A 19217-nucleotide genomic window follows, 5' to 3' on the forward strand; every position below is an offset into this window, starting at 1 on the left:
GTCAATGCTGTTCTTGTATCTGATTTTATCACTGTCCTCTTTATAAACACTGGAGACCAAAAATTAGCCACAGAATTGTGATTAGTGCAATCTGTAAAATATCTGGCAGTAATCACATCTTATCAAGCTCCTTGAAAGCCACACTGCAACACAGGACATGCCAAGCATATTTTCCAGAATACTTGAAGGGCTAAATGATCTGTGATCTACCTTCTTCCTGTGATATAACTGATGGCAGAGGCTGACTGAGAGTGAGCTTTTGTTGGGGAATAGGATAGTTTGGCTGCCTGCCTGGAGCAAAGGGCAATTGTATTGTCCTTGCCCTCCTCTCTAAGTTCTTCTTAGACAGAAAAAAAAAAAAAAGAAGAAAAAGACACAAAAGTGCTGCAGTCGAAATGAATCTGGTAACTTTTCTCAAAAGTTGCTCTCCACACTCTCAAAGAGCACCAATCAGTCTGAACCTCCCTCATATCACCCATCTTCACACTCTTATCAAGCCAAGTAATCCTTCTGCTGTCTTTACTGGAAGCGTTGAGAGCCCCGACTCACCCCAGTGAAAGAAAAGTCATCAGTGCTAACACAGGTCAGCTCGTCGTGCAGCTGCTCTGTGTGGTAAGTGCACATGAATGAGTACATCCTGTATGTGAACAAGGAAAAGATCTCAAACTGAGACAGAGAAAGTGTTGACACAGAGCCTCTAGCATATGTTTAACATCTGATCGCACTCTGACGTCAAAGCCCACGCTCAGTCTCACCTAAACTGCATGTGTGGTTTTACTCTATAGACACACCCTCCCTTCCTCTGGAATAACAAATAAGTCTTGGAGCAAAGTTAGCATAGTATTGCGCCAACATTGACATCATAGTTGGAATACCTGTTTTTTGTTTTTTGTTTTTTTTTCAGTTTTTTTTTTCTCCCAATAGAGTAAATCTTTGAGACAGCAGCCAATAAAGAGAAAAAGAGAGAAAAGAAGGCCAACACTTCTATGGTTACATAGTGGAAATAAACAGAAGACTGAGTGAGTGTCCCTCTTAAAGAGAAATACTTTTGAACTAGGTCAGCAAATCCAGCATTACTTTAATAATCTGCAATAAAAATACAATCGGACACTAATATTAAAAAAATGTTTTAAAAAAAATGCTCAAGCACAGACTAACGGGTATAAACAATAAATGGATGCATGGATGTCAGGTAGTAAGTGTTTCTGAGATCGCTACCTCTTTAAAAAGTTGTCAGTCTTAAATAAATATGTTGCTAAATTTGTAATACACTCTATAAAGTCAAATGCTGTTTGAAACTTCCATGTGACATTTATAATGCACAATTCTTTTGGTGTCAATATATCAATTGTGATACCAAAAATAAAAAACAAAAAAAAGAAAACCATCCGAACGTCAAAAGAAAATGTGCTGAGTTATTTCAAAAACATCATAAAACTGTTAAGATCACCCAGTGTCATTTTTTCTTTGTTGGCTTTAGCATAACAGATGCACGATGAGAGCTAATCAAACTGTAGTTGCCGTAATAAACATAGCCAATACACTTCTTCTTTTGCAATCTACTCAATCAAACTTTTAATCTATAGAATCCATTAATGGTTCCTGGGAGCTCACCAAGCCAAACTATGTGTAGGCTTCTTTTGGCCTGAAAGCTACATTATTTAATACTTCAGAGAGTGGGAAAACTCTAAGTCTGTCTTTATCCCTTTAAAAAAGATTTTGAACCCTGGGAGCATTAACCCTTCAACCCTCCCCTGGTCTTAAGAAATGGGGACATTTGGACCCCATTTTTTTTTCTCTGCCCATAAAGATCGCACTGACCCTGTGTGGGCCATTACAAGTTTTTTTGTTGTTGTTTTTTTTGTGTGTGTAGTTTTGAGAACTGATGGGCGGCCAGGATAGCCCCCCCCACTTTCCCGATGTCTGACAGTGACATTTGCCACAGTTAAACCCTGATTAAAAAAGCAAAACAATAGCATATAAATGGTATATCTCACAAAGAAGAAATTGAAACTGATGCACTGACCCCTAAAAAATAAATACAACAGTTCATTCAAACATTTTCATTAGAGGTTTTCCATAACTTATTATTCCAACTATAACGTTAATTATTGTTTTTTGTAGTTTGACTCTGCAAAATACTTATTTTTAAAACAAAAATGTCAGACAGTTTCTTTATCTTACTGTAAACATTTTGAATGAAAAACTTTGTATTCTATGAAATTCTTGAGGCGTTTATCGATCGTTGTTCTACCAAACAGCCCAAAGCAGGTACAGGGTCCGATGCAGATGGTTTTTTTGTTTGTTTGTTTTATAGGAACACATTTCAAGGTGGAGTTTCCAGAAATGAGCACATCAAAAATGATAAAAATGATTATTAAAAAACAACTACACAACAACAGGGAACAACTATGCATTTCAATGTAGCTCCTCTGTGACTCTTCAGGAAAAACTCATTTTTTTCCCCGACACCTGAAGTACTAATTTATACTGGCATATAATTTTCCCAAGTCTTTGTACATTCAGTGACTGGTTTTGATTGACACATTTGCTGATAAATTTCACATTATTATTCCTTTTCATAGTTTCATCACCCCCTCACACATTTGCTCTCAAACACTGAATTAGTTTATTTCCTTACTTCCAAAACGCTGAGTCTACTCTGAATGATCCACTTAGTTAAAAATGGCAAAGTGGGGTACTGTTGTCAAATTATTCTGGGACACGACCTACATTTAACAGCCATTCTGCAAATGTGGCTCTTAGAGATACCACTAAGTAAGAACAGGACTTTGACATCTTTTTGTGTTCTAGTTCAGGAGCAGAGCCTTCTGTAGAAAAAAACCTGCATATTTTACACTTACACCGCTCATGGAAAACTAAATGACAAAAAAATTAATATACTACTTATTGTGGCTTTAACACAGAAACTTTAAGACCAAATTAATATAGAATGTGATCCGTAATAATGTTCTGTTGAATTTTTCACTTTGTAACTAGAGTCAGGAGTTGACATAATTTGATTTGAGAGTTAAAACTCAGAGTTTGTGAGTCTGTGCCATCTTTAGCCTCTTTCTGAGGTCAGCTGGTCCTATTTGACAAACAGAAAAAAAAGGCATTTCAGTATTATGTCCCCCAACCAGGCAGGGACTCAAACTCCATGAAATACATACTAATATATATTCATTAATCTTCTTTTTGCAGCTTTAACTTCAGAAAGGTTTACGTTTTCTGAGGTTAGCTTAACACTAAGGAGATAAATATTTCTCCTCACTGTTTCCCACTAGCCTGCTTCCTTTTGTGTCCATAGCTTTCTAAAATAAAGCAAGCGTTGCCTTCCCTCTGTCTACTTTAGCACACAGCTTGTAAACATTTGGGATACCAGGTTTATAAGATCTTTTTTTTTTTTTTTAATTTGTTTTAAAGTTCTCGGTTGAGTTATATATAAACTTCACATTCTTTGCACTTGGTTGCACATTTAAAAGAGACACATAACTATGTTTGTGTTATGTAATGTGACCAACATTGTTCTCATGGCTACACCCTCAGGTGGAGCAGAATCCCATCTATCCTCATCCTTGCTGATGTGTTTAAAAAGACACACTATGCTCTGTCCCGTCATTAGTTATGTGTAACAGCTCGGAGCTGAGAGGGAATCGGTGAACTAACCATTTTCTGTTTTGGTGTAAACGGAGAACAAGGAAAGACAAAGAGGTGAGTGAACAGTGAAAAATAGACGGAGACAGAAGGAAAGGACATGAGCAAGGTGTGTCCTGTGGCATGTCCATGACCTACGGTTTTAAAATGGCAGCACAGTGTTTATGTCAGGGTACCGACAGCTATGTGTCCTAGAGGAATGAGGTCCCACAAGCTTATCATAAAACTATTGCCTTGAGTGAAGATGTTACACAAAGAAAAAAAAAAATAAAAGATATAAAATGGTATAATTACTTTATAAGGGAAAAGCAATGATGCTACTACTGCTAAAACATTAGAACATATTGATTAGCATATGTTCCTGTTGTGATATGATTATTTTATTTCAATAAAGACACTCAAAGAAAGATTTAGAACCGACTGCTCAACTTTGTTGTTTTAAAGCAACACTCAAGTAGAATATCATACATTTCTGTTGCTGTGTTCTTCTTAAAATGACACCGATTATGACAGGCTGATATTAACTTAATTATTGATATTATTAATTATGTAGTTGTGCTATCTGCTCATGTAATTGGCCTGAGGTTAACTGCCGAATATTTAGTCCTCAAATACAGATACAGATAGTGAGGGTAAAATATTTCAGGTTAATAATCAGTGTAAACAAATACTTACAACAAATCAAGTAATAGCAAGCTTTATATCTACCAAGATTTAGAAAATGAATATTTTGGCTCTGGAAACCATCCGCTTGAAATGTCACTGTCCAATCAGTTGAATGCATTAAATATTGATCCAAAGATTCCCTTAAAAATATTATTTTTACTGTTATTATTATGATATAAGTATCTTGTACTTTTCTATGTTTCTATCTCAAGTGATAGAAGAAGTTTTTAGCAAATAGCAGTGACTGTAACATTGTCGCAGGTCAAAGCAGATTGGTTGTACGTTAAGGGCAAGCCATAGCTACAAGCTGCAACATATTATTATTCATGTCAGGGCAAATCCTTTTCTTCTTTTACCATCTCGTTTGAAAAGACTGGGGGAGGAGGTAAAGAATATGTGACAAGGCCATCAACCACAAAGCAGACCGGACCAAGCAGATAAGGACTGACCATTCATTGATAACTACAACGCCTGTTTCCTCTATCTGCACTGCCCATCCACACAAACACACACACACACACACACACACACACACACGCGCGCGCACACATGTATTCACAGAAGTAAAAAGAAAAAAAGTCAAGGCAGATATATGTTGATTTGCCAATACCCAACAGGAAGCAATAGCCAAATTTGTCTTTGGCTCAAAAATTAGGAGAGAAATCTGAGACATTTTTTTCCAAATGAGAGAAACTTCCTGTACAGTGCAAACCTTAGGAAATTCATACATCTCTTTTATACGTACAACTTGCCATTTCAAACCTTTGTACTTCAAGTTTTGCATCTAAAACTAGTTTTGTACCTAAGTAATTAACAAAAGCATGAGTTATTTTTAATTATCTTCATTCCTCAACTTTTTTGTGATTTCATTTAAGTTTCACTATACTTTCAAAATGAGATGGACATAGACTGTATGCTTTATAATAAACCAACTGACACACTGACCAAAAATGTACATAACAGTGTCATAATTGATTATTACAGTTCTTCAATAAATTAATATTATGTTGTTGTTTTTTTCTACATGATTTAGAGACTGTGTTGATACTTGACAGACAGTTTTGTGTCAAACACTAATTTACACAGAATTTCAACAAAATTTTGAATTTTTGTATCTCATAAGATCATATCAAATATTCCACATGATTTCATGTACATAAATAAAAAAAATAACCATAATAACTAATTCTATATTCTTTTAAAGACTGCAGCTGTTTTGTTGCATGACATTATTATAACAAACATGAAATTCAATTTATGTTTTTTTTTTTATATATACACCTCTAGGTGTATATATTTGACATAAAAACAAATTTTCTTACAATAGACATACTGGAAAATGTAAAAAATAACTTTAAATAGTTGGTTAACAAGTACAAAATGTTATTTCTGGCATGAAATGGTGAGCACTCAATTAAGGCATTTCAACTGTGTTCGGTCTCTGAGAAATTCCTTATCACAACATATCCTCAAGAACAAGTGGAACCTAAATACACAACATCCAAACTGTGAAGATATCTAAAACAAAGCCAGCATCTTTTGCTCTGAGTCTTCTCATCGATGTCTTGTCAAATTAAAGAGTTCTTGAGAACTTTGTACTTTTGTGAGTATATTTAGAAAACCACTTTCAAGCTGAGGAATGACTAACTTTTCATAAATATTTGTCAGCTGTCAGATGCGGTGTTTTGGTGGTTGTGAGAACGAACGCTGAGACCCAGATGATGATGATAATGATGATTTAATAAAGAGAGCTCAAGCACAGTCCAACACAGGCGGCACGGCAGAGAGTTAGCACACAGCTAATTACCGGTAGCAACTGAAAAACTGAGGACTGAATAAGAGAGCTAAACCAACACAGGACTTTACAGTTCAACTGTGATGGCAGGCAGACAAACAACATACGACAAGGATCTGACGAGGAACACAGACAACAGGTGGGACTAAATACACAGGGAGGGTAATCAAGGAATGAGACACCCCCTGGGAAGCAATCAACGGGGAAGACGCAGAAACAGAGACTCAGGACAGAAACTGAACACAGAAAAACCTTAAAATAAATACACAGAAACACGGATCATGACAGCAGCTGAAACTCATTCATGCAAATCTTACTGGGAAAAAAAATCACCTTAAAACAGCAACAATTTGCCATAATTCTTGGAAAATTGGTAGGAATTTTTACTGCTTGAGGGACGAGTACTACTCAGTTGACCTTTTTTACATAGCAGGATGCAATCAAATCAATTATTAATGACAGTGTTTCATTCCCTGGTTTGCTTTCCCCCTCTTTCCTTCAGACTCTGTGAGATATAAATAATATGAATCTATGTCTTCAGTCATAACACTGCTCTAGCTCCTACTGCCGCAGCTGTAACACTGAGAAAAGTTAGTCAATCATGAGACACATAAAGAGGTCACCATGGCAATGCGCCGTCATCTTGGTTCGTATGGGTAAAAGCAAAGCGAGCCACTTCAGCTCCAATACACACGGGAGGTCCACTTAGCTGTGAACCTATTTTCCATTCTATTCATTATCTTAGGAGTGGGCTACGTAAATGCTAATTTTAGAAGAAATATTAAATAACCTACAAATTGTCAGGCCTTATGAAAGGCCTGACCTGATGTTCAGTCATTGCCAGAAACTGTCAAAACTGTTAAAACAAATTGCTAGAATAAAATTAATGCAACAGTTTGCAAACATTTTTTGGGGACTAGGCTTTAAACAACATTTCTGAGTTGAATGAAGTTGAAATAACTGGTAACTTTTTAGATAATTTTACTCAACTTATTTAATTTAGTTAACTATTTTGTGCTATACTGTCTCTATCTTAAGTCACTTCTCCTCGGTCCTCCTTGGTTGTATCCTGACCAGCGTTCACCTTCTCTTTTTCTTTTTTCTGTATTATTCCACATATTAAGAAGAAAGAGAACCCTAAATAATTGGATTGGCTACATCATAAACAGTTACTGAAAGAGTAATAAAATTTGAAATACATTTTACAAAGAGTGGCCATGTTTGAAACCTTTTCTCTGAGAACCTCAGTTAAGGTGTGCTAATCACAACTTCAGCCTAGCTCTGTTGACTTTAGAGCTTTTTGCTCCAGCACAGGAAGTTTCTAAATCAAAAGACTCAGGGCAATTTTGATACTCACCTACATTCCTTTTAACTGAAGGAGGTATTTTAATAAGGAGAAAATCAAATTACAGAAAAGCGTCCTTCACAGGACGCAACTCAAGACAAACGAGAATAACTAACATTTTACCTAACTAACATCTCTGAATTCTTGCAAAAAATGTTTTTTTTTTGTATTTGCTACTAATTTAAAGTGTTGAACTTTACATTCAAATATGTTCCTCATTAACTTTATATTGGCAATAATTTAATAAATGCCAATGTTTATTATACCTTAACATTTTTTACTAAAGTGTAACGTTGGCTTGAAAAAAGTCAGATGCAAAGACTTGCATTAAAATGAACACTTTTTCCATCTTTTCTTGCTTATTTCTCCCAATTTACATCTTCTAATGATTGATCTATGTTTATTCCGCAAACACAATGATGGACACCAACAGTCTGTAATTATAAAACATCTATTTGTCTAGTTGAGACAAACAGGTCTGTCTGGATTTCTTTATGCTGTTTATGCTGAATCTTGTCTTTGTCTCACATAGCTATGCACAGCCTCACACAGCTGTTCATGGGAGTTTGTGCAAAAAAAATAAAATAAATAAAAAAACATGTTAACCTGAAGACATCTAATCAGGCATGTAATGGCATAATAAAAGCTATTGTGATACAACACACTTATGTTTTCACTGGACTTAAGCACAAACATTTGGATCCTCTTCATAATACTGCCCATCAGAGATGTATCTCTCATCTTAAAAACACTCAGATATCTGTCATGACAGAAAAAAGGCAATGTTAGAATTAAATGAAAGAAGCCTCCACAAAACAGTAAATGGCATAAAGGAGGGCAGGACAGATGGAGTAGGCGGCATGCCTTGTCCAGCTGAGTATTGCTTTTGGTAGACATTCAAAAAGATGGCTCATACAAACCAAACACTGCCAGATTCTCAGCTTTTAATGGGAACAAGAAAAAAAAAAGAGAGACATTTTGCAGTCAGCTCTTTTACTAAAACCAGTTTTATAACCATTCACTTTACTGTAGGTACAGTAATATGTCACACCTGCAGGAGCACTATAACGGCGTGAGACCTGGTTACTATGTCTTCATTTTACAAAAGCTGAGTAGGTTGCAGAGTAGACTGGTAAACTGACACAAGACTATAAGACTCTACCAGGTTTAAACACGTGTCTCTTGTAAAAACCCCACAACTTCATGAGCATTGTATTATGAGTATTTTAATTGAGTACAAACCGCAGTTGTACTCAGTTACCATCCTTTTGAAAGAAAGTAATGTAAAATATGTTGTCGTTCACCTTCAATGTTGGAGCTGCAATTCATATTTTTTTTACTGACAAGCAAGAACAAGCTGGAACAGGAGGGAATAGGAGACAGGAGGGGAAGGGCAAGGCGAGTTCTGCCCCTGGGGATGCATTCAGCATCCTGAATTCAACTACAGATAAATTTAGCTTTTCAGTAGATATGCAAAAACTGTCTGTAGTCTGTAAGCAGAGGGTTTTCAGCTTCACCGAACCTAAGCTGTGACGGGCTGGTTGGAAAGTTTACATTTGTATTTTGATTTTCAGTGAACTAACAACACCTGTATACTAGCAGCAGTGCAAACAATGGCACTACAATGGGGAGAATACGGAGAGCAAGCTATTTAAAGCATCTGCAAGGTGTACAATAAATAGGCCAGATGAAGAACAGAGATGAAAGACATTATTTAAAAAGAAGTATAGATATGTCTAGACATTTGTTCAGGTTTTCAGACACCAAGACTTTCAACAGAAAACAATAAGGTTTAACGAAGTGGAGAAAAGTTGTGATTTTAGTGCTTTTGTTTCCATGCATCACGCATCAATGCGGATTTGTAAATCATTTCATAACTGGAAAGTTTTAAAGATGAATATGTACATTACTTTGGAAATACACAGAGACTGCTGCATCAGTAATGGCAGCTGAGTTAGCATTACTGAATAGCAATAAAATAAAATGCTGGAGTTTCAAATGTCATCTCAATAACTGTTTTGTCTTTGTTTCAAAATAATAAAATACTTTTGCTGATCTTGTGCTTCTAACATAAAGCTCTGCCTCAAAAGCAAAAACAATGACCACTAACAGAACAAACACCAGTAAAATATTCTGACTGAACTAAAAGTTATTTTCATTTTTGAAGAGAAATCAGAATTAGCTAAAATTGGATGTGATTTGTTAAGTCTTTACAAAAAACAGAGATCAGAAGTCAGCCACACTCTGACTGGAGCATCTCTATTTTTCTCAACCTAGTTTGCTTCACCTGCTGATGCGAGGAAGAAACCCTTGGGTCATCAAAGCAAGTGTGTGGTAATGTCAAAGGCAAACTCATCCTCTGAAAGAAGAATGAGTAGTGCCTTGCACAGAAAAAAATCACAAACACTCTAGTGTGATGTAAACAGGAGCAGGATGACAGCATTTAGACCTGAACTGAAAAGAATGTGAATAAAAGTAACTACAAAAAAAAAAGAAAGAAAAAAAAAAAGAAAAATAGAGTTAGAAGATAAAGCTTCTTATCAATTTACCATATCCCCTCTGTGTTCTTCAAAGAGCTGGTGGAGCGAGACCGAGGCTTAAGAATGATACTCATCTTCTGATTTTTCCTTCCACATCCACACAGACGACATGTGTAAACTCCTCGTGTGCACAAAGTCGCAGACACCTTTTCCAGCAAGCCACCGGGATCCCACTGACCGGCCGCCGCTGGTCTGAGGCGATCCGGACGGAGCGTCCTTCCCCCAGCTTAGCAGAGTGGTCCAGACCAAACAGTTCTCCACACTGCTGCTCCTCCTGACGCTCCGGTGGCTCGGCAGCAGGTCGGTTTGTTACCCGGCTCTCCCTCTCACTCACTTGCACTTATCTATCATGTCAGAGCAGCATGTGATCTTCCTCTTTCCTAATCCAGCCTTGCACTCACTCACACTGCTGCTCTCCTTCCTCACTCTGTGCCTCCCTTTCAAGTCCATGTGCTTACTTTTTTTCCCCCGCACCGAAGGGCTGAAATAAGATTCCAGTTTCTCAGGACGTACGTGACGGTCTTCCTGTCCCTCCGTTTCCCTTGGGCTGCTGCCTGAGAATGACTGAGTGGGGAGGGGCTGTTATGGTAGTAGTAATTGTCTGAAGGGCGGGCCTTCTTTTATCCGTGAGCAGTCTTAACAATCATCTCATGCGTCAGTCACTCGGCAACTGCTGTAACCTAAAACCAAGCGCCAAGCATTCCAACGCTCTTTAGACTCTTGGCAAAGATAGCATTACAGAAGCAGTGAATTACATTACAATAGAAAAACAAGTGTCCTTTATTCCCCCCTTTTTTTTGGTAGAGTAACAACTCTGTGCAGCATAGTAATCTAGGCTAGCAGAAGCAAACTAAGGATTAACCACAGGAGGAAAAGACAATACGAAACAATAAAATAGTTGTTGATGGTGAGAAATGACCAGCCATTTAGAAGTAAAACAAGAACACAAAATCCCCCATCTTTAAATTGTTTTAACATGTATTTTCTTCAGGGCTAAACATGTCTCAGTGCAAAACCATCAAACGTTTAAGGCAGGACACCTGTTTTCTGCTGAGATCGGCCTCTTAGAATAGGTAACAAAGAGTTTAGCACAATTTTTGAGGCCATTTGTGCTTCACATTTTCAAGTGTGCAGAGTCCTTAAAAGCAGGCAGGAAAACTCAGAAATGAACTTACTCATCTCCTTCAAGATTCAGTTATTTATTTTGTTTTGAATTAGGGTAAGAAAGTACATTTTAGGACTATTTCATAATCTTCAACCAAAACTATAATTTGTCTGGACATTTGGCTAATCTTAAGAGCAGGCTTGGGTTCTGTTTTTTTCATATATTCTTAGAGGGCTTGTCCCATCATTCGAAAAATGTGTAGTGTTGGCCGTCACCTGTGATGTATTTTTGACAATTAATGATTTTAAAGCAATTTTCCATATTCAGCCTGAGTCTACTTTGAGGATATGTGGTTACAGGACTCCAAGAAATCATCTCTACCAAACACAAGTGACTCAGGAAAGAATTACACCGGAAAATAAATTTGACAAATATTGACAGACTGCACAGCCTCTCCAAACGTGTAGTTAAAAGCCAGCAGACTTCCATTACTACACATCCATACATACATCACTTTTTTATACAGCATAATCCTGCTCAGATTAAGAACCAGGATTAACCAAACTGGTGGCTATCCCAAGAGTCATGAGCCAATCTTCACATGTTCATCACAAGGCAATCCATACTGACTGGCACAATAATGGCCAATTTGGACAACAATACTCAATGTCACTGAAGAAAACTCATGCATGCAAGAGAAAGTCCACGCAAACAGACCTAATGTATTGAGTTTACACATAAAAAATGTCTAAATGTTACCCACTCAAGATGATATAAAGTCAGTTGCACAAGCTAATGTATTGCTTACAGCGCACCATACGCAACTGATGTAGATCAGAGTTTGGTGAAAAGGGGGAAACTAATCCCATCACCACAGACTGTAAACGCCACGTGCTCAGAGAAATGACTGGAGAACTGTTGACTGGTGGAAATTGAGCTTAAATGGGATACTATTCCTTTATAGCACAACCAAAAGAACCTAAATGGAATCGCAAAAGATCACTGACTTTTTTTTTTTTACTTTTGTATTACCTGTTATTCCTTCTTAGGTTCATGTTTCATTATACAGCAGATGATGACACATTTCAGACTGCTTTAATAAAGTGAGCCTGATTCTGTTGAGGGAGCAGCTCAGTTCTGCACAAATGACCTGTTTTTTTCAAGAGTTGATAGAGAGAAGTTTCATGCAGTGGGCTTACTGTATGAAATACAAAAGAAAAAAAAACGCAAATCTGCTTGTTTAAAAGTAAATATTTGGAGTTTAATTGATATTTCAGGATCGGGGTGCAGTTTTTTAGTAGATGTGTATTTTACTACTTCTTCTTTGGCCAATCAAAGGACATCCAGAGCTTCAGGCACAAAAATCCCAGATGTAAAGGGCCCCTATTAAAAAGAGTAAGTTATACAAGCAGTCATAATGCTTACGGTGCAGAAAGGCAGACTGATGCAGTTTAGATATTGGAGATATTGGTGACAAGGGGAAAACTAATCCTATTACCAGTCTGCGAATTCCATGTGCTCAAAGAAATGACAACTGTGAAGAACTAATCTCTGGTGTAAACTGAACAAAATGGCAGCCTGTTGTTTTAGAGTGATTTAAAGAAACCTAATGAAATTTCCACTGTGACATGGACATTGCAAATACTGTGGAGTTTCTGATACGGATCACAGTCAGAAGCATAGCTGGTATTGATAAAACAGGTCCACGAAGCAAAAAACACAACTTCATAAACTCAGGTTCATCTTTCTTCAGACTGGAAATAAATATGTTAATATGTCTGAATGAGCAGTTTAGCAGTTTTCTCAAAAAGCAACTGCGCTTTGCTAAGATCAAACAACTACCTTTAAATACAGCTCAGAAACAGGGGTCGAAAATCTTAGTAGCACAATTCTAAATTGAACATGTAATCTGCAATTAATGTGAAGCAATACAGTAAAAACAACACTCTTCAAACTTTTCAACACAGGGACATTCACATAAAGCATATTTTAACGTTGAAGCTGCTTTACTGCCATCTGCTGGATGCAGGGTTGTAAGACGTATCAACGCTTTGTACATGCCGAAATGTAATATTGTCTCTAGAAATTATGAATCCACCATAAAATACCTCATGGCATAAAAAATACAACTATTTTTATTTTTTTTTACATTTGATGCGGCTATGAGCAATAAACACCTTAGCCATTAGCCATTAATTGTTCTTCATCTCATTTCAAGTGCTTGCGAACACCAGATTTGACTTTTCCTCCTCTATGTTTCCTTCATATCAGTTATGAAATATTTTTGCTGGAGCTTTTAGGCCATGCAAAGATAATCTCTTATTCCATCAGGTGGTGTCCAGAAACCTGACAATATTAATATTTTTTTTTGCATTTTAAAATGACCTGTCTTAAATTCTTATCAATTCTGAAATGTTAAATCCAAAAGAAACACATAACATCGAGTATAACACATCATTTTTAAATCATGCTCACTAAACTTTACTGTATGTACAACTTGAGAAAAACTTTAGGCACATTATAAGCTAATTATAGTGTAGAGATAATTTAACAAAATCTAATAAGTAAAACTTAACGAGTTTAAAATGCATTAGAGACAAGTTTTTTTCTTGTTAAAACATAAATACATTACTGCCACCTACTGTTCCAATTAGTTATTGCTATAAACCTAGAGACATGCGCTAAGTTAACAGAGTAATTGAGAAAGTTATAGATTTTTTTTTCTCCTCCAAGAGCCAGACACACACATATCCATTAAAGGTTGAAATAAATAGCACTTAGAAAGGGGACAGCACAGATGGCTGGTAAATATTATCGACCAGGTTACATCCATATTTGTATGTATGGAACCGCCTGTCAATAAAGCTGCATCCAAATACCATGCGGGTGCGTACACTGGTGATTATTCATGTCAGACACAGAAAACAGGCAAGAAGGAACATCGAATGACAGCCACTTACTGGGACTGTGGACAACATGATAGAGAAATGAAGAAGGAAAAACAGGCATAATGAGCCCCTAAAATGTATCTTTGAGCTTTAATGGACACAGAGTGGTCTGATGATTAGCCTGGCCTCTGCTCGTTAGTGAACACATGGTCACTTGATGGAACCTGCTTATCTCTCAATTATTATATATTTGGCTGTGCTTTATCAAAAGCTTGGAGAATACTTTGTTTTCCTCACAAAGCACTAAGGAACACAAACACAACCCTGGACAAAATGACCTACACTTCAGGCCAACACTATGAGTTTTATAAAGCAAACAGCAAAACTGCAGAGCTGCAGCCACCAAGCAACGGCCGTTTACACAACTCTCCGCTCCAGTTCTGTGTTGTCCAGGTAGAACTATTTATCAGCATATTTTCTGATAAGACAGAGCACACATAAACACACACACTGTGCACATAAATACCAGTAATACAAACACACAAATCTGTTTTGGGCACAGAAAGAATACAAGCACAAAGAGATAAAGAGTGAGTTCTTCGATTCTCATTCCTCTTTTATTTTCAGTTATCAAATCTCAACTTGTCACATGCAACCAAAAGCCCAATTCCAACTATACTGCACATACAAAGCCAGTTATTTGAAGACTGTTATAGGATGTTATAGGAAATAGCTTAGCAGCATATAGAAATCAGATTAAAGTCTGTTTACTGACACACCTTCCTGCAAATAGTTTTGGTGAGGAGCCATACCCTCTCCTAGCACGAGGTTTGATGTCGATGGGCTTGTTCGTGGCGTAGGGCGAACCATTGGAGCAGGCGTGGCGGTACCGAGCTATCTTCTCCAATGACAGATAATCCGAGTTCACAGGCAAACTCATGTTTTTCTTAAACGAGCTATATCGCACATGCACTTGTGTGCAGGCTCAGAGAAAAGAGGAAGAATAGATAAAGCCACCTAACTAGATAGGAGGGAGGTGTGTGTGTGTGTGAGGACAGGAGGAGAAGAGAGGGATCAGAATGGGTGTGACTTGAAACAGAAAAAAAAGGAGAAATATGGAGAGTGAGAGAGAAAGATGCAGACAAGGGAGGAGCAAAGTGCAGACGCAAAGCAAACTAATTTAGATTTCCTCTCACACAGCCACTAAGAGTCAGTATTGACAAAGAAATCACATTCAGTGGTGTACTATAGATTTGGTACAAAGTTAACATATTCGGTGGAATCTTCTGCTTACAAGGGTTTGTCAGCATGATAATTGTTACAGGGGTATGAAAATTAAATTAATTACACACACCCACACACACACAAGATCTTGAAAGCCCAAACTATCACTCCTGATTTTTTGGTGACCCCTAAAAAATCACCCCTTTTTAACTACTTTAAGCACCTTCAGCTGGTATTCCTGAGGATGTCCCAGAGTGATCAGAGTGCTCTATGGTGCATGCAGTTGTTTTAGCACCAGCACTTCTACAAATGTCACAGTCAAATACACCGTTTGTCTGCTATCTTAAAAAGTTCCTGCACCTTTCCCTCACTTATAAGACAAATTTGGCTGTTTGGAAATGATGACAGGAAGCAGCTGACTCCAGGTTTACTCAAACAAATAGTCTGAATAAGTAACCCGCTTGTATCCACTGGTTATATTTGTGTTACTTCATAAAAAAACAGACCTTCAAAAAGGTGCAATATGAGCAAACAGCGTTTAAAAATAATTCTAATTTCAAAATTAGGAAATCTTGGATGGAAGGTGGAAGGATGGATTGCTTTTCTACTTTGAAAAAATGCAATTAGATCATGTTATATATTTACGTTTTAGAAGTTTATTGGACCGTAAGAATTTAATGCTATGTATTTTTTTAATTAAAGATTGAATAAAACAGCAATGGGTGCAAATCAAAAGACTTGAAACGGCTTCCACAATCATAAAAAATCATAATATACTTTCATAAATCTTCTTTTGGGTTTAATATTGTATTCTTTTTTTTATCTAAAGTTCTTTGAATTAAATCTTCTAATGGTAATTCAGTCTGTCTGATGTTATCCTTTTGAAGATTTTAAATTATTTCTCTAGAATTTTAAATAGGAGGTAATTAGCTGTTTTAGTCCATATAGATGATTCATTTCTTCACAATGTTTAATAAAAACCTGCACCAAAACCATCTTAAATTTTTGATTTATGATGAGGATTAAAAAAATATATTTAAGACTCAAGAAAACAAGTCAGCTTTTACATGCATGAAGTGAAGCGTCTCAGATGAGCCGGTAATAGCTTTTTTGTACCTTCAGGGGGCAATACAGCTCCATTAAACATATCAGAATCATTTGCTTTTACATCAGAGCATTTCAGATTTAGATCACATGCTTAAATTTTGATTAGGAAAATGTATAGCATAAAATTTGTCAAATTAAGAGGTATAAGTAATAATACATGATCAGGAGGAATATTTTTTCTCCAAGCAATATCAGAACTACTTCATGGCAAATGGTCTTATTTGTCAGTTGCATCCATCCATCCATCCTAAACTGATAGATCCTCAAGAGTTTCATCCAAAGCTGCCAGCAGGTGGCAATCGTTTCCATAGAGAAAACTCAGGTATAGGTGAGCAACAGCCCAAACCAGGAGCAGCACAGCTGCACAAACACGCAGAGCAGCAAATCTCCTCGGAGCTCCAGCTCCTCCAAGCTCTGACAGAAGCAGCCAGCATGTGACAACAACTCCTGCGTGGACAGGGACTGCTGTCAAAGTCAAAGATACTCAGACAGATGATGACAACCCTCTCTATACTTCCTGAACATCTGAACACATCAGCTCACCGCACACACACAAAGGCGCATGAGTTGGTAAACAGCGAGTATTAGGAAAAAAACCTCACCGTAGCATGTTAAATGTACACAGACCATCACACAAACACACAGACTGGGACACACGCCTATGTTTGCCCTGCTGCCGAGTCGGCCACACATTGGTGGTTGTACTGACGTGCCGAGACGCAGTGCCAGGCGACTGTCGTCACTCAGACTCCCCAAGGGTTAAAGGCATGAAAGCAGAACGACTGGATTTGAAAACTGAAACCCTTTCACACCAGCTGAGCAGCTCAGACGAAAGGTTACGCACCAACTTTTCAAATTACATGAGTGATAGATGTGTGCAGGATTATAAATTCTTAATTTTGAAAACACCACATTGAACTATTTGAAATAGGTAAAGTAACTACTGCTTAGGGGCTCGGAGCCCTTGGCAACTCTGCAGGCACTGAATATGATTACAGTGATTGCATATTTGTCTGTTGAGTATGTAAATAAGCCAATGTGATGTGATTAAAGAGGGGGAACAATAGAAAGCTAATTGAAATTCAAGGGAAACTGCATTTACTTAAAATAGGAACTGCTCTCATTTAAAGTTTTGTCACTTTAAAATGGGCTGCTAATATGTATGTCAAGGAGCAATTCCTCAGATAGAGTCATGCTCCGTGCCCGTCTTCATAGTCCCTCTGCTGGATTCATGTTTATAATGTGGTTGCTATGGCAGAATTCAAAAGGGACAGGTAGGAAGTTACAACCAATGAGCCCTCAGTTGCTAAGGACACGGGGGAAGATTGTGTTATGAGAGATTGAGAATGACAGGGTCAAGGATGGAACAACTGAAGTTATACAATCAGGGCTGACTGTGGAGGGAAATTTGTTTATGATAATGCAAAGCATTGTGCGGGCAGGATTTCACATTAGTTTTGGCCAAGAAATTAGTTATTAGCAACATTCATTTAATATTGCACAGAGTCCATGACTTACCTGAACTCTATTTATACATCCCGCTGACTCAAAGGCCACAGAGCGGATTTAAGCTGTTCGTCTCATAGACTCAGCCGAGCACAAAGAAGAATAGAAAGCACCTTTACTGCAGAATGAGAAGTGTAGAGAAGTACGGAGAGCTGAATATCAAACCAACAAAAGGTCTTAGTCACGGCGCACATGTGTGTTCTTGGAGTGCTTACACATTTTGCTGCAATTGCTGAGAATACGGCAATACAAAGACAAAGAGACAGAGAGAGAGTGAGAGCGAGAGTAGAAGAGAGCGAGTGTCGTGATGAGTTAAAGCTGAAGAGATGCTGGACTGAATGAATTAGAAAAGCATGTAGTGTGACCGGCATGAAGAAATCAGTGCTACAAGCACAAAACCACTTGTGTCAGGATAGACCTCAGAGTCAGATCCACGGGAGAAATAACAAAACCAGCTTGACGATTTTATTTTTTGATAATCCAGCATTATGTGTGATCGTTATTCACAAACAAAACCCAAAGGGCTGCAATTTATAGTCACTCTAGCGAGGCACCTCAGTACAGAATGTACTCGAAAGAAAATGTTCTGGAATACAAAAGCAAATCCCCCCACAGACTTGAGGATTTGTGTCCCCAGGTTCAAAACGGCGTCCAGGGGCCAAAAGAAGAAATACATCTCTCCTTGCTGGCGGGTAACTGCTGTTAATGTGTAAGCGGGAGGCTGTTGATATCCCACAACCACTAACGTTTAAACAGTGGTGCACCAACAGAAGTCACACACACCATCGACTCTGAAAGCATAAGGCTTTATAATCTACTTTAATGACATTTGGTGGTTTTAATCTGGAACAGTTTAACTCTTTCCAATCCCAGGTCTGCTTGCTTCTCTAACAACACTAAAATCAAAACAAAGTGAATAAAATCATATTAATATTTAGTAGAAAATTAAAGAAATACCTCTGATTACTTAAAAGCCAAATGCCAGATGTATTTGTCAGAAATTCCACTTTTAAAAATCAGTTTATTGGATTCTGGCAAGATAACTTTTTTTTTTTTTTTTAATATCACCTTTATGTATTAGCCACGTGTTTCTGTATTTATCATATTTTCTAATCAAAGTGACAGCTTCTAAACTTTAAACGATATATTTAAATGAATATTTAAATAGTAATTTTTTTAAAAAAATCTGAAACTCGTTAAAGCAGGAAGCAGACAGTCGTGGACTTGAGCACTTTGCCCAAGAGGCTTTTCCATCGCACACATGCACACGTAGCTGCAGCTCAAGTGCACCTCAAGCACATGGTGAAGTTAATAGGTTTAAGTTGGCAGCGGTCCCTGTGATGTCAGAGTAATCCTTCATTAAAACTGTGATGACATCATTGGG

At 37.4% G+C, this 19217-nt stretch overlaps 1 protein-coding gene across 5 annotated transcripts in view; it reads right to left on the reverse strand.

Moving 5' to 3' along the window:
* Window positions 1-19217, reverse strand: part of pde4d (phosphodiesterase 4D, cAMP-specific) — a 154754-nt gene that overhangs the window by 23003 nt on the left and 112534 nt on the right. Inside the window, exon 1 of one of the 5 annotated variants that reach the window (XM_007548149.2) lies at window positions 10013-10542. The exons of the other annotated variants lie outside the window; for them this stretch is intronic. Within the exon in view, the coding sequence (XP_007548211.1) occupies window positions 10013-10077 (65 nt within the window). The 5' untranslated portion in view covers window positions 10078-10542. Of the gene's footprint in view, window positions 1-10012; window positions 10543-19217 lie in introns of those variants that run through there. 5 annotated transcript variants of the gene reach the window in all.

Source organism: Poecilia formosa, unplaced genomic scaffold, assembly GCF_000485575.1.
Source record: "Poecilia formosa unplaced genomic scaffold, Poecilia_formosa-5.1.2 Scaffold25, whole genome shotgun sequence".
In the NCBI taxonomy this organism is placed as follows: Eukaryota; Metazoa; Chordata; class Actinopteri; order Cyprinodontiformes; family Poeciliidae; genus Poecilia; species Poecilia formosa.